At 35.5% G+C, this 14,386-nt stretch overlaps 2 protein-coding genes across 2 annotated transcripts; one reads left to right on the top strand and one right to left on the bottom strand.

The window, feature by feature from the left end:
• The first annotated feature begins 1,009 nt into the window (after positions 1-1,009).
• LOC130710580 (BTB/POZ domain-containing protein At2g24240-like) lies at positions 1,010-3,189 on the top strand. The gene has a single exon (XM_057559900.1). The coding sequence runs from the start codon at positions 1,620-1,622 to the stop codon at positions 2,946-2,948; it is 1,329 nt and encodes a 442-aa protein (XP_057415883.1). The 5' UTR covers positions 1,010-1,619; the 3' UTR covers positions 2,949-3,189.
• Positions 3,190-4,159: 970 nt separating this feature from the next.
• On the bottom strand, positions 4,160-10,211 carry LOC130710581 (omega-6 fatty acid desaturase, chloroplastic). Its single transcript, XM_057559901.1, has 10 exons — positions 10,029-10,211; positions 9,875-9,929; positions 8,911-9,149; positions 8,588-8,731; positions 8,288-8,439; positions 7,715-7,837; positions 7,403-7,580; positions 6,099-6,217; positions 4,988-5,102; positions 4,160-4,696 (listed from the first exon to the last, which is right to left on the bottom strand). Exons 1-10 carry the CDS (start codon positions 10,065-10,067, stop codon positions 4,535-4,537), a joined length of 1,326 nt encoding a protein of 441 aa, XP_057415884.1. The 5' UTR covers positions 10,068-10,211; the 3' UTR covers positions 4,160-4,534.
• Positions 10,212-14,386: the final 4,175 nt, after the last annotated feature.

The raw sequence follows: 14,386 nt of genomic DNA, 5'->3' as shown, positions 1-14,386 counted from the left end.
ATATTCATTTGATAAACACTGACGTAGAAACTTATCTTGTTTATTCCTAGTGGATGAAAGATTATCATCGAGTTAAGAGAAAAATTCTCATGGTGTGTACTTTTTAATCTAATATATTAGTGAAAATTGGCAACTCAAATGACATACAAACGATGGTGCAATTTCCTTGCTTCCATTAGTTGCAAGATAAAGAGCGCCTTCCAAATAGGTTTAGAAAAAGTTCTGTATGGACATGATTCATTAATAGTAAATTGACCTGATTAGTCTCAAATTCAAAGAATAAGACAGATAGATTACCTTGCCCATCTAACCTGCTTAAATAAGATGGTATACAAAATTGATCTAGAATCACGAGTCCTGGATTTTTGTTTTAAGTGACAAGAGGATTGCTATGAGTCCAAGATATAGAGTTATACTAACAAGTGTATGATTCAAGTGACACATATTTGATTCGTCTTTCGTAAAAATTTAGGTTTGAGTACGACATTTGGAAAAGATACTTGCTAGGAGAACTAGTAAGAATGTGGATATTCATGCTTGAATAAGAATGTCTCTAATGTATTTGTTTTAGGTTAAAAAAAAGTATACAACTATGTTAAAATCTCAAGTCTCTGAGTCTATCCTAAGGTGAGTTTGAATTTCCTACGTGAAGTCGATATGAACTCACATTTAACTTGCATGACAAAATTCAACTTCTCCCATCAACGTTAAACTCAATGTGACAAGTTTTAATTTCTTTCTCCTCAGGCCTCAAACTAAACATTATGAATTCTAAAATATACTAATCAATTTTAAAAGTCCATAGACGCGTTTTTCTTTATGCCCAAAACCGCGCAGGAAAACTGGACTTCGTGATAAGAACTCAGAGAAGCCAGCTACCATAGTCAGCAAAGCAAGAGTGTCATTATCCCCTGCATCCATGCTCACCCTATTTCCCACCAACATCATCTCACAATAGCCGTTCGATGAGATATTTAATAGGACCCACTACACCCACACACAATGGAAGATCAAATCAAATAGCCAAACAAAACAGACGTGGAAATTGGAAAAATCCAAATAAATCCAAAATTTTCCCTAAAGAAAAGGAAACAGAGAGAGAGAAGAAAAACAGAGTGATTTATCATTTATTTAGAGGGAGAGAGATCAAATCAAAGTGAGTCAATTTCCGTTTTGAATTCCAACCGCTCCAACCCAATTTGATTCCTCTTTCACCAATTTTCAAAACCCTCTTTTATAAAAGCCATCATCTATCTTCTCTTCTCCCTTCAATGCTCATCCATTTCTGGTTTTCCCTTATCCCCATAATCATCATCATCATCATTCATGCTTTGCTTAACCACCCCTATCCTCTGATCTTCTCACATACCCATTTCCCTTCTCTTCAATTTCAATCCTTCATTCATAATCATTCACTTCCCTTCACGGCTTCACCTAAACACCGTTCCTCTTTACCTTCTCACAATCCCCTGTTTTCTCCTCTGTTTTTCCCCTGTTTATAGTAAGAAACCTGAAAGTTGAAATTGAAATTCCCGTGATTGTCCAATTCAACGGATTGAATTGAACCCAATCCCCATCTGGGTTTTCCAAAAAGTTTCCAATTTTGGAGGAAACACATCATGGGGGTTCAAAACGACAGGGTGAAATTCAACGTGGGAGGCAGAGTTTTGGAAACAACAGCAACAACGCTCGCCAATGCAGGGCGCAATTCCATGTTGGGCGCAATGTTGGACGAGAATTGGGATCTCTTGCCGGATAACGGGAGCGTGAAATTCATCGATCGCAACCCGGATTGCTTCGCTGTTCTCCTGGATCTGCTCCGAACCGGCGAGCTTTACATCCCGCCGAACCTCCCGGAGAAGCTTCTCTACAGGGAGGCCTTGTACTACGGCGTTCTCGACCACGTTCGTACTGCGAAGTGGGGCCAATTCGACGGCAACAGGTTGAGGTTGTCTCGGTCAGTGCAGGGACAAGCACCTGGCGATGGAACCGCCATTCGAGCTGGGCCTGATGGTGGTTGTTGTGTAGCACATGGTTCCATGGTTCATGTTTATAATTGGATGTTAGATGAACACCCTCCTCTTAATCTTGATTACCAGAGAGTTAATGATGTTGGTTGGGTTGACCCGGATAATATAGTCATCGGAGTCAGCGAAAGGCTTGGTCGTGGTGATGGTGGGATGGGTCTGTTTACCTCACATACAGGGGAGCTAAGGTACAAGTTTCAGGTTAGTCATGAGAATCAGGTGAAGAGTTACACTGCTGGTGCTTTGAGTTTCAGTTCTGATTACAAGATATTTTCTAGCTGTAAAGGGAGGAGCAATGAATATGGAGTTGGTGTTTGGGACCAGGTTACAGGGAAGCAAATTGATTTTTTCTATGAGCCTGTAGGTTGGTCTCTTGGTGATGCTGATAGGCTTCAATGGATGGAAGGTAGCAACTGTTTGTTAGTTGCTACAATGTTTCCTAGGAAGGACAACTGTTACATTAGTCTTTTGGATTTCAGACAGAAGAGGATGGTGTGGTGTTGGTCCGACGTGGGAGCTCCGTTGGCCGTGGATGAGAAGCGGGTGAGGGACGCCATCGCGATGGAGGACAATAACTCCATTTGTGTGGTGAATGAGTTTGAGGACTTGGGGTTCATGGATTTGAGAAGCTCGGCCGCCGCGAGCGTTAGGTGGAGCTCCAGGAGTAGGTTGATGAAGGGGAAGATGCCTGAGGAACCATGTTACCCTAAATTGGCTTTGCATGGAGGACAACTTTTCTCCTCCATGAATGATTGCATTTCTGTGTTCTGTGGCCCTGAGTGGGTTTTGACGTCCAGGCTCCGGCGGAGCTATGGTGGTTCGATATGTGACTTTTCCATTGGAGGGGATAGGCTTTTCGCGCTTCATAGTGAGGAGAATGTGTTTGATATATGGGAGACTCCAACACCTCCAATCATATGATTTAGTTTATACAACAGCTTGTTTAGTTTTTATGGTTAGTTTTCCCATAACCAGATTGCTTCTGCAATTTACTATATAGTGCTGAGTCTAGACCTTGTATATACACGAGATTGAGTAGTATTTAACCTGGCATACATTGTATAATTGTATTGTAGCTTTACCACTACTATAGCTTAAAGGTGTAATGGGGTTTGTGCATATCAACAGAGAAGATTATATAAGGATTGCTTATTTTCCTTCACTACAGAATCAGATTTCATATATACATCACTTCAGATCTTAAATTGATTCTAAATGTTGGCCTCAGCCCTCATTTATTTTGTCTCTTTCAATAATTCTGTGAAGAACCCTATGTCATGTAAGTATCTCCCAAGTGACAGAATCGATTTTAAAAAACAGAAGCTGATCCAAACATGCTATGTGTAGCTTATGGAGTGACTGTATTTTGAATTGTATGTCACCACAACCGTACATGCATGCATTTCCTTTTCCTATCACATTACCCATTATATCTCTCATTTCTTCTTTTTCTCTCTTGAGTGTGGTGTGAAGATAAACTTGCCATTTAGATGGTCATATCCTCTTTACCTTCTTTTGACCTTTTCCTTTTACAATATCATGGTGGACCAGTAAATGTGGTGAGTACCTTTACTAGCCTTAGAAGGATGAAGGGAATAATTAAAATTCCCTTTGCATGTGAGCAGTTGTAAGTTGTAAACGCCCTAACTTAAAGATTTACTTTGAATAGAATTTCTTCAGCTAAAGGTGTCCCTGGTGGGCGAGGTGGGTTGCAGCTTTTAGGTAACTTTACCTTCCCTATTAATATCACATAAAAATATACATGGAACTCTTTCAGCTGCACCAAATTCATCAAAACCATCCTTTAAATCCAAGTTCTCGAGTTATTATTAGATATGATAACGGGTGGTGTAACCAACCAGACCACTTTCTTCCATATCTAAGTTCTAAATATTAATTTAATCAAACTTGGAGATTATGTAGCAGAAAACAACAAGATCGATGGGGCTCTCAAACTCAAGGCCTTTCCACAATTAAATACTTGTTTATGTTTTGAAGATCGTTCCACTTTGAAGTTTGCAAACAGTTATGGTTGCAGAAAGACTTTTTCTTTAGACCAGAAAGCAAATAAATACTACACTGTCAGCCATGTAGAAATAAAAGATACCCCATCAATAAGAAAACAGTGTCAGTACTCAGAACAAGGCATTCAGCTCAAAACATCACATTCCACGTGTTATATTATCCGTTAGACAACTGTATATGCATAATATAATGTTGCTTCAACGTGACAATCTAACAAGAATCACGCTGTTCAGATTAAAGTAAATCTATAACATCTACTTTAACCTTAATGAATGCTTCTCAGGGGCTTGGCTTTGGACAATCCGCAACTTCATAATATGATTACCCTAGAACTTGAACTTTAAGAGAGACCCTAGCAATCTTCCCTTGTTATAAGTAATTAAAAAATAGAACCATGATAGAACGCGTAAAAGGAAAATGAATGGCATACCTACCTACTTTGACACAGATATTGGTACAAGAATAAGCCAGCTCAGATCAACTTAAGCATAATCAGGCATGACATTCTTCAAAAATTTAATTGGTTGAGAATCTTCAGGGGCAAGTTCATCAAAGGCAACATAATTTTGCTCCTTATCATACACATGGCACACCGTCATGATTGTCTTCATCAATCGCCAATTCCAACTAGCCTCATTCAGATACTGTTAATCCAACACAACAAATTAAGATAAAAATCATTAGCAACAATGCTACTACTCTTTTAACCATATGGAACTGGGGGTTTAGTTGGACTTCATAATGTTTAGAACTGATTAACTGTTTAAACAAGAACAGAATTGTATTACTGGAATAAACAACACTTACAAATCTTTTTCTTTGGACTATATCTTAAGAAGTTTCAGTGGCAAAGCAAATATGCTTTAATATTTTCATTACTACAAAAGACTAGAAATGAACAAGCAGAAAAAAGATATTGACATTATTGATCTTACCTTTCCCCAATTTTCTTGGAGAGACTTATGGGCTGCTCGTAAATTATAGCTTGGTATTCTTGGGGATATGTGATGTGGAATATGGACATTGATATCATGGCATAGAATCTCAATCCTGTTCAAAAAAGAATTGAGAATATTCAAGTTAGTCAATCCTATGGCTATCAAGTTAATTTTGCAGACCTGCATTTTGAAGATAACACAGGAAGAACAGGGGAAAACAAAAAAAAAAACTGTTTATAGCTTCATAAATGTGAGGCAATGCACATGGGGTGTAACATACGGAGAATCAGATGATTTTAAATTAAAAATATTCACCAACAGGAGAGATTTATATTGATATCAGGAAATTGTAAGCATTAAACATTTCAATTGTGATTTATAAATGAATTGATAATAGCAACCTGGGATGGCATTCATAAATGATAGATTTGCACGTATAATATAATATGCAAGCACTTTGTAAAGATATTCACACCAAATAAGATCTACAATTGCAATACACAAATTACTGATTGTACTTTCAGATAAAATCATCCTATGAAGTCATTGTTGAAATATAAAGATCCTTTTTTTCTATTTTATTATTTTTTCTTGGCCTTTTCCCATAGAAGAATGCTACTAAGTACAAGAAGAGTGGTGCGAATGAGTGCGAGAAGAAACAGAAAAATATAAAACAAGTAGGGGGGAAAGGGTGGAAGGATGAGGAAAAGGTGAAAGAAAGATAAAAAGGTGATTTTTTTTTTTGTGTAACTAACCATTTGAACAGAAGTTAAGAATCACTATTCGCATCAGCAAACATTTTCCTTATCCATAACACTGGTGCGCACACAAGGATTAGGTAGGGAAAGACAGATAAGTTATGCAAAAATATTCATAGAATTGAAGATCAGTCGTCTTCAGAAAAGTAACAAAAGAAAAGGGAAATGCTGCCAACACTCACTCCAATACACTTTTTCCGACACTCTTTTCTGTTTGGTGAAATTCATGTCCACTAAATTATATAGGTCTCACTCTAAATTGGTTGGAACCACATGAATTTTAGACAAAAAAAGAAAAAGTATTGGAAAGAACAGGCAAAAATGAAAGGAGCAGAAAAAATATATTTTACCATTGAGGGTAATCACAATGAACAGTTCCATTTAGCTGTGCTTGAGCAGCATTCCACTTTTCTGAGTCTTTGAATGGTATGTGTGGTGCAGTATGATGTACCATGGTGAAAGTACTCATCTATGAATGTCAAAAAGCACCTCTTAGATACATGACCAGAGTATTAATAGCATCAAGAAAATTCAGATCCGGCCACGGCCCTCAGCATTTTGGGGGGAATATAATTAAATTAATAGAGATTAATAAGTCAGCACGATTGCTACATATGGTAACAAATGAAAGACCTGTTGAAAGATTATACAAAAAACCATGATGGTGTAACTAGTGGTTGAAATAGGCTAGGCTTAGGCTACGCCGAGCATGTTACCCATCATAGGCTATATTTTAGGCACGTCTCTGAAAACTTAAAATACTGACCTAACCCGAGAACCTATTTAGAGGCTTATAATACATGAAAGCCTACAAATAGGCCAATAAACTTCTCTTAAACTAATAAAATGTGCAAGTATATATTATTAAAGTTAAAACCAATAGGGCTACAAATATAAAAGTCAAGATACTTCAATGACAAACTTTGAACACAACGCTCTCATACAATAAATTTCATCTATGATTAAGTCATTGTAAACATTTTCAATGAACAAAGGGAAGTTGGTTTTATGTTCTGGGTATTAATTCTAGACTCATTCATTTGCCTTGAGTTGCTTGATACATTAAGATACAGCATACTCATCCAAGTTTACACTGAAAATAATCTTCTTCACTCCTGTCAATATGTTACCAACTTCGTTAAATTTTTTTCTTATTACTTATTTATATCTCTTACATTTAGACTGAAAACTCATTTCCAAATTGATAGAACAATCCAATTTAATACAAATTTAGTGACTACACTGGCTATTTTTCATTAAAATTATACTGGGTATAAAATACTAGTTAAGTGTAAAACCATGGTTTGGAGGGGCCAGTGCCCCAGCTGGGCCTCCTCCATCCAGCCCTGGCCTATAACGTTTACACTGCCCTCAATTTTCTGGCTGCATGGTTATACTTTGGTATTGTTTCATTCCCTAAAATTGATAGATAGTTTTATATATCCATTCAAGCCAAGCACTAACTTCTAAAGAATACTAAATGAAAAACATAAATCAGAAGTTTGATCCAATGGCTGATTATTGACTACATCTCCCCCCTGACTAAATATACAGTCACCACTAATCATCCAAAAATATATATATAGAAACAAAATCAACATAACCAACGGTGTGATGAACAAAATATCAATATCTGTGGAAGAAGTAAAATTACCCAGAAGTGGTAGCCCAACCATGGCATCAACCAGAATTTTATCCATCCCATGATTCCAGTCTTGTAAATAATTAATGGCCATCCAATTCCTATAAAAGCAAAAACGCAAGCTAAACTTATCTTCACCCTCTTTACTTCATTTGGTCTGAACTTCTTCAAATCAAAGTGCAACAGCAACCTGTTAGGATGCACATTGATATCAAGATTCAGCATAAACTAGAGGCCATAACATATGAAATCCTGGCTACTCAAGCTAATGAAGTGCTACTTGAGGAACTGTATAAAGATATTTCAAGGAATAGTTGAATATACCAGTGAGCTACAGACATCCAACATCTAATTGGACCATATCCATATATTATTGCTTTCCTCAAAAGTGGATCTGAGTCAAACTCATCCTTCGAAACAGGGTTCCAAGCAGTATCTTCATTCAACCTGTGACAATAGAGATGCCTTACAGTTGAAAGTAATGAAACAACAAAGCTACTGCTTCAGTCTATAACATGGATGTTATCATTACATATCTCATACAGTTTATGTATACTGTATATATAGCCTGTATTGTACGCTTTCAGCATTAGTACCACCTGACTTCGGGTACTGTGGGACAGTGTGCATGTATATTGGAAAAAGAAATATCACATCATGCAACAAAATGATCCAACACACCACAATCAACTTTAGTCTACTGAAAATCTTCTAAACTTCTTTCATTGTCTAATCCATTTCAAATATAAATTTGTAAGGGTTGATTTGAGAACAAAAACTATGTTTTGCACCACATTGAATTGAAATATTAGCCAGACCCTCTACATCGGATTTTGATGCTACAGATAGTGTACAAGATGCACCTAGAAAAACAAACTAGAAGGAAACACTGCTTACATATTTGTTTTTGCATGGTGCTTGTCATGCTTAAACCGCCACGGCTCGTATGGATAAATAAGTGGCAAAAAGGCCAGAGTTCCAACAATGTCTTCTACCAATTTGTTCGTTGAAAATGATTTGTGAGCGCAATCATGTCCAATGACAAAGAACTGTATGCAAAAAAAGGAAAGAGGATCTCAAAACTTGAACAAAAAAATAAGGCTTTAAGGGGGGAAAAGTTGTTGAGAGACAGGAATGAGAAGGATTTGTGAAACCGGTAAGGAATAACCATAAGGAAAATATGCATATCAAACTAACCCCAGTTACTGCAGTTCCCGTCCATGCCCAAGCCAGAGGAAGTAGATACCAGGGTGCTTTGGAAATCATAAAAAGCCCCAAAGCATAGGAAGTGGCAGATATCAAAACAGTTTTCCATGCCTTAACATCATCAATCTCAAAGACCTTAAAAAATATCAAGAAAAAAAAATATGCATCATGATCATCGATTATATATGAAGTGGCATAAAGATATAAGAATCATACATGGACCTTGACAGATTCTCTTTCTCACAATGTGCAGAAGATATTATTGGCATAAAGATAGAAGAATCATACATGACATATATTTTAAGAAAAATCACCTTCTTAGGAAGGGAACTGATGACATCCTTTAAAGTGACATTGTCTGGAAGATCCTCTCCAATTTTCCTAAAACCATAGCTTTCGGCTAGTTGTTTTCTGTACTCCGCACTTTCAGCTGGAGCTGGTTCTACCGGAATTGCCACAGCTCGTATGACAGCAACTTTATTCCTAGGAATTAAATGTCTTTGATGCCTGAACCCTTTATGGATAAGCCCATCAACCTTTATATTAAATATGCCTGTGGAGTGTGGAGGATGACAGTTAGTTATTAAAAAGGCTTCCATATCATTCATGCCCATTAAAAGTTAAGCTAAAGCTCCAAATTTGTTACACAGTACTATTTGCTGAGGGCAAGACCCATGTATTAAAACATTCTTAAACTCTTCCACAAAAAAAGGTACATATAAGCAACTTGGTGCAGGAAATCCCTATTCAAAGGACTTAGTAATACTAATCAGTGATACCACATTACCACCAGGTAACTGCACAGCTAGCTTTTGTGGTTGGGAAAACAAAATGTGAATTTAATCACTCTATGAAAATTGGCTCCAGAAGTAATATAATTTAATAATTTATAAATGTTGTTAAGGACAAGCTAACATTGTAGCAGAAGACACCGTTTGGCATATCTGGAACCTTCTAGGTCATTTTCATGATTTCATCACATTCATAAACACAACAGGAAGAAGCCTTTGTAGCTTACACAAAGTCATTAACCTATAGCTAGAATAGAATTCAAATTCCAATTTAAGTTGCTTGCATTGAACCCAGGAAGTGTTAGATGCTTCTTAATTTCTCAGTTCTCACCATCCAAGCACTCTCCTTCCAGGTTCCAACCCCTTGAACTCAATTGCCACAATGACCAACAAAACAAATGCAATTTGCAATGAATACAATAGTGAACTTAAACAAATGGGTTTGTTAAATGAGAGTATAAGCCAACAACATGCACGCAAAACTTACTGGGTGAACACTGGGCAGCAATGCTCCTCCTCAGAGCTGGCTTCTGCTGAGAGCCCTAAAAAACCAAACAATGGTAAGACAAGACAATAACAGCACTTCAAACTTCAAAATTCACATAGAAAAAAACACAAGAGAAAAAAGGGAAAATGAGAACCTTGAATAGTAGCAATGAATCTGCGAGCGTGCAAGCCATTGTAAGCAGAAATTAAGGTTTGGGCTCAGTGGGATGGAATGGAATAAGCCACAGGGAAAGATAACTCTGTTTTGTTTATCTTTTCCCTTTCGGATTTGCAGAAAAGGGTCGTGGCTTGAATTGGACCAATGTGGTTTACATCATTACATGTGATAGAAGAAGAGAGCTGAGCAAGTGTTTGTTCGTGGGCCCGCCGAAATGTGGACTCAGTTTCAAAGACCATTGCAGCCGCATTAATATTTAATTAATTTCCTCAACACTAGTGTTCTTTACCGTGTGTTACACAGCGATTAATCTTATTGTAAAGTAGTAATAAGTTTTAACTTAGACTTTTTTCAGTAAGTATAATAGATATGGAACCGAACATATATTACAAACATGTAGATGAATAGACCACAGTAAATATATTAATTTGATGAAGTTGTAGATACCTCACAATATCAACACTTAAATAGTAATAAAAACCAAGTTTTTAAGTAATGCGTTACATTGAAATTGAAATAAGATAAACGTAACAATGACAGCAACATGAACCCTTATTAGAAGTTGTAGTACATGATTAATGATAAAAACTTCATAACCGATCTTGTTGTCAATCAAGTATATTTGAACTATAGAACCTACAAAGGGAAAAAAAAGTGTAAGTGTAATAATCAGTAACCAATACAAATATAAATTGTATATAATTTGAAAATGTTAAACTAACCTTATAGAAACGTTAATAAACCGTCAAATTAGATGATCAATAAACTGCTTGATATCTTTTTATGTTGTCAACAATAAAGAGAATAATCATATCAGTTTTCCTATTACTAAAAACTAATGGAGTTTTGTCAATAATGTTGGATCCTACAACAAAAATTATAAAATTAAATGATTCATACTGAAATTTAAACCAAAGATATCGATTATAACCACTCTAAAAAACAAAACAAAAACCCATATACATTACCAATGATTGGAGAATTTTCATCGTTTGAATGGGATTGACATGCTTTAGCCCTTGGTTTTTTTGCACTGCTATTGATAACTTGTTGGGAGTGGCGTTTTGAAGAGCTCTTTGTAGGAGTTGAGAATAATTTTCTTGAAATTGAAGCAGGTGTATGTAGAGCTTGAGTATTGATACAATTAAGAGCATTTATAATTTCACACATAATACTAATACTATCCCACTGATATCGGTGGCACATCATGTTATGAAAATATGTTTTTAACGTGATATGCAGGTAGCAATTTTTTTTTTTAGCTTGACACATTGATTTTCCTGAGTGAAGCTCTATTTTTAAGAATTTTTCCATTTTTTTTTAATTTGAAACAAATCAAGCAGAGACCAGATTTTGAAAAAAAAATGCTTTAATTCAATTTTGTATAAAATATTAAAAAAAAACGAAAATTTATGTCAAATCAATTTATTAAAACAAAAAAAGTTCTTTAGTCTAATCTGTTAGAGTCCATGACCTTGCATAATGAGTAATTATAGGAAATGAGTAAGTATTTTCAAATTTTTTTGAAAAATTATAATCAATGATATATGTATTCAAATTTTATGTTAACAATTAATGAGGGGCTCAAAAACAATAAAAATAAAATCAGCCTTCAAAAGGATTTCAATAATGAGTCTCTATAAAAAACTGAAATCAAAATGGGCTTCTACTATTTTGGTCCAAATCAATAAGAAGGTGACACTTGTGAGGCAAAGAGGGGGGTTGAGTGAGAGTTATTCTTGGAGTACCAAATCATGTAGGTGGGGCTCACAACCTTCATCTTTTCTAAAGTATATAGATAGATGAAGGTTTGGGGATTCTATATACACCATCCCACACCTATGCACACTATCCCAGCTTTTTATCAAAAGTCTAACATAGCCCTAGCCCTAGCTTTTAATTTTCCTTACCATTAAGAGCATCTCCAATGGGAGTATATAATGTCAAATACAAACTCTCACTAATATCTATTACCATTATAGCATATTTTTAATTCCAACATGGCTAGTGAAGGTATGCGAGAGGGGTGTTCACGGTTTGGATTGGATCGGTTTTGAGGAGAAAACTCATCCGATCCGATCTCACCGGTTTTATGATTTTATCATCCAATGGATTTTTTACTAAATTCAAATCCGAACCAATCCGATCCAATCTATAGCGGTTTGGATTGGATTGAATTGTTCGGTTTTTGTTTCACTTTTTTATACCTTGAAATTGTGTTGTATAAATTTTAAAAATATATAATATATGATAAATACAACGATACATAATTTATAACATTAATATAACATTCATAAATTATAACATAGTCAACATATTTTTAAATTATGATTAAAATTGTTTACTTTGATGCATGTATATAGTTCAAATAATTACTTGAACTTTTTTTATTAAAACGTAATTTTATAAATAAGCATATGTGATATAATCAATATATATACAATAAATATGTACTATGTAAGTGTAAATGGAATGATATATGTATAACTAAAAGTATACATATTTGTGAATGTTCGGTTTGGATTGGATTGATTCGGTTTTGAAAATTAAATACGAAATCCGATCCGATCCAATAAATAATTTCGGTTTTTTCAATTTTCAGTCCGTTCGGTTTGATTGGATTTCCGTTTTTTTGGATCGGTTTGTCGGTTTTGTTTGGATTGGTTCGGTTATGAACACCCTTATGTGAGAGTAGATACTCAATTTAGTCATGAAAAGTGTGTTTGCATTTATTATTGCTTAATGTAAAAGGTTTAAATAAAACTTGCAATTAATAAAACAATTTTTTTATATAAACTTTTAAGAGTTGTTGGGTTGGAGTAAAAATTAATAAAATGATGTAGATGATATGACATTATTGGGAGTTGTAAAAAGTAAAATGTTAATACTTTAATGAATATCATTGTTAAATGTATATGAGTTTGTTTGGTGCGGTTTAGGGGGAAATCAATTGGTTTGGTTTGATATAGTTTTCATAAATTTTTTCACCAAATTCGAGCCCAACCAAATTGATAAATAATGGATTGGCTCGGACTTCAGATCATCTCATGATCAGTTTAACTAATATTCACACAAAAACAAAAGTTCAGAAATCGAAGATAAAATCAAACCAATGAACACCCATTCTCCTTCCCCAATCCCCATTCTAGGTTACAGTAGGTTGATCTCCATTGTTAACCATCAACTCTAATACTATTTGTTATGATCTGAGTTATTCTTTCCTCCTCTGGCATGGGAGGGAGTGCAATTTTTTTTAGTAACAACATTTGACTAGTAGACCATAATAGTGAAAGGCATCACATATTTCTCTATGAATGATAATTAGCCAACATTAAACATATACTCTCTAGCTTGAGGGTTTATCAAAGAATGCAATAGATAGTAGGCTTATATAAGGAAGCTAACCCATTATCTTCTGTATACATCAGAAAATAAGACGAAGTTAAAACAAACTAAAGAACGCTCATATAATCTATCAACAGAAGAGTTTTCAGCTCAACATGGGAATTCTCTAAAATTCTAACACACCAAGTGAAAAGCCGAGTCCTTGATCTAGCAAGTCAGTTTGCAGTCGTGTTGCACTTTCTCAGGATCCAAATGGATAGGCGCCTCCCAATCACGCCTCAGCAAAGCTAATGTATCTAATGCAGTACTCAAAAGTAATAGAACTGTCATCCTCCATAGAAATTACAGGTTTCACATAATCAGATTCACACTCTACATGCCTCCAGCCATTGTCCCAGGCGTGTTCGAGCCCATGCTTCAGCGCCATGGTTTCCGCGATACAGGAACTGGCCCCAAGCTCATGTCCTCCATTCCCACGATCCATCTACTAGTATCATCACACATCAAGAAACCAAAGCCCACACACGACTCTCCTCAATTTAGCTGCCATCTCCATTCAACTTGACTGCTTCTTGTTTGAGGATGGTCCAAACCGAGGATAATTGATTCAAACCGTCCTCAAGCTAGCTCATCATTGAATTAATTATTTTCTTTATTTAATTTTTCCCTACTGAACCCGCTATATATTTTGTCATTTTTGTAATTCCCTTACGGTTTATAACTTTTAGTAGTCTATAGAATTGCACACAACCAATTTTGTTGTGGATATACAGCCTTTATATGTAATCAAAAAGAGAGAACCAAGGGCCTGTTTGATAGCAGTTTTAGTTTTCAGTTTTAAAAACAGTTTTCAGAAACAATTCTTAAAAACAGTTTTCAGAAACAATTCTTAAAAACAGGTTTTCAGAAGAAGAAAACAGTTTAAATGACATGTTTTCGAACATTTAGAAAACTGATATCTGAAAACTAAAAACTGAAACTGAAAACATC

The sequence above is a fragment of the Lotus japonicus genome, chromosome 4, assembly GCF_012489685.1.
Source record: "Lotus japonicus ecotype B-129 chromosome 4, LjGifu_v1.2".
Taxonomy (NCBI): Eukaryota; Viridiplantae; Streptophyta; class Magnoliopsida; order Fabales; family Fabaceae; genus Lotus; species Lotus japonicus.
Note: the sequence above shows the minus strand (reverse complement) of the source record. Positions and strands in the feature narration are given on the sequence as shown.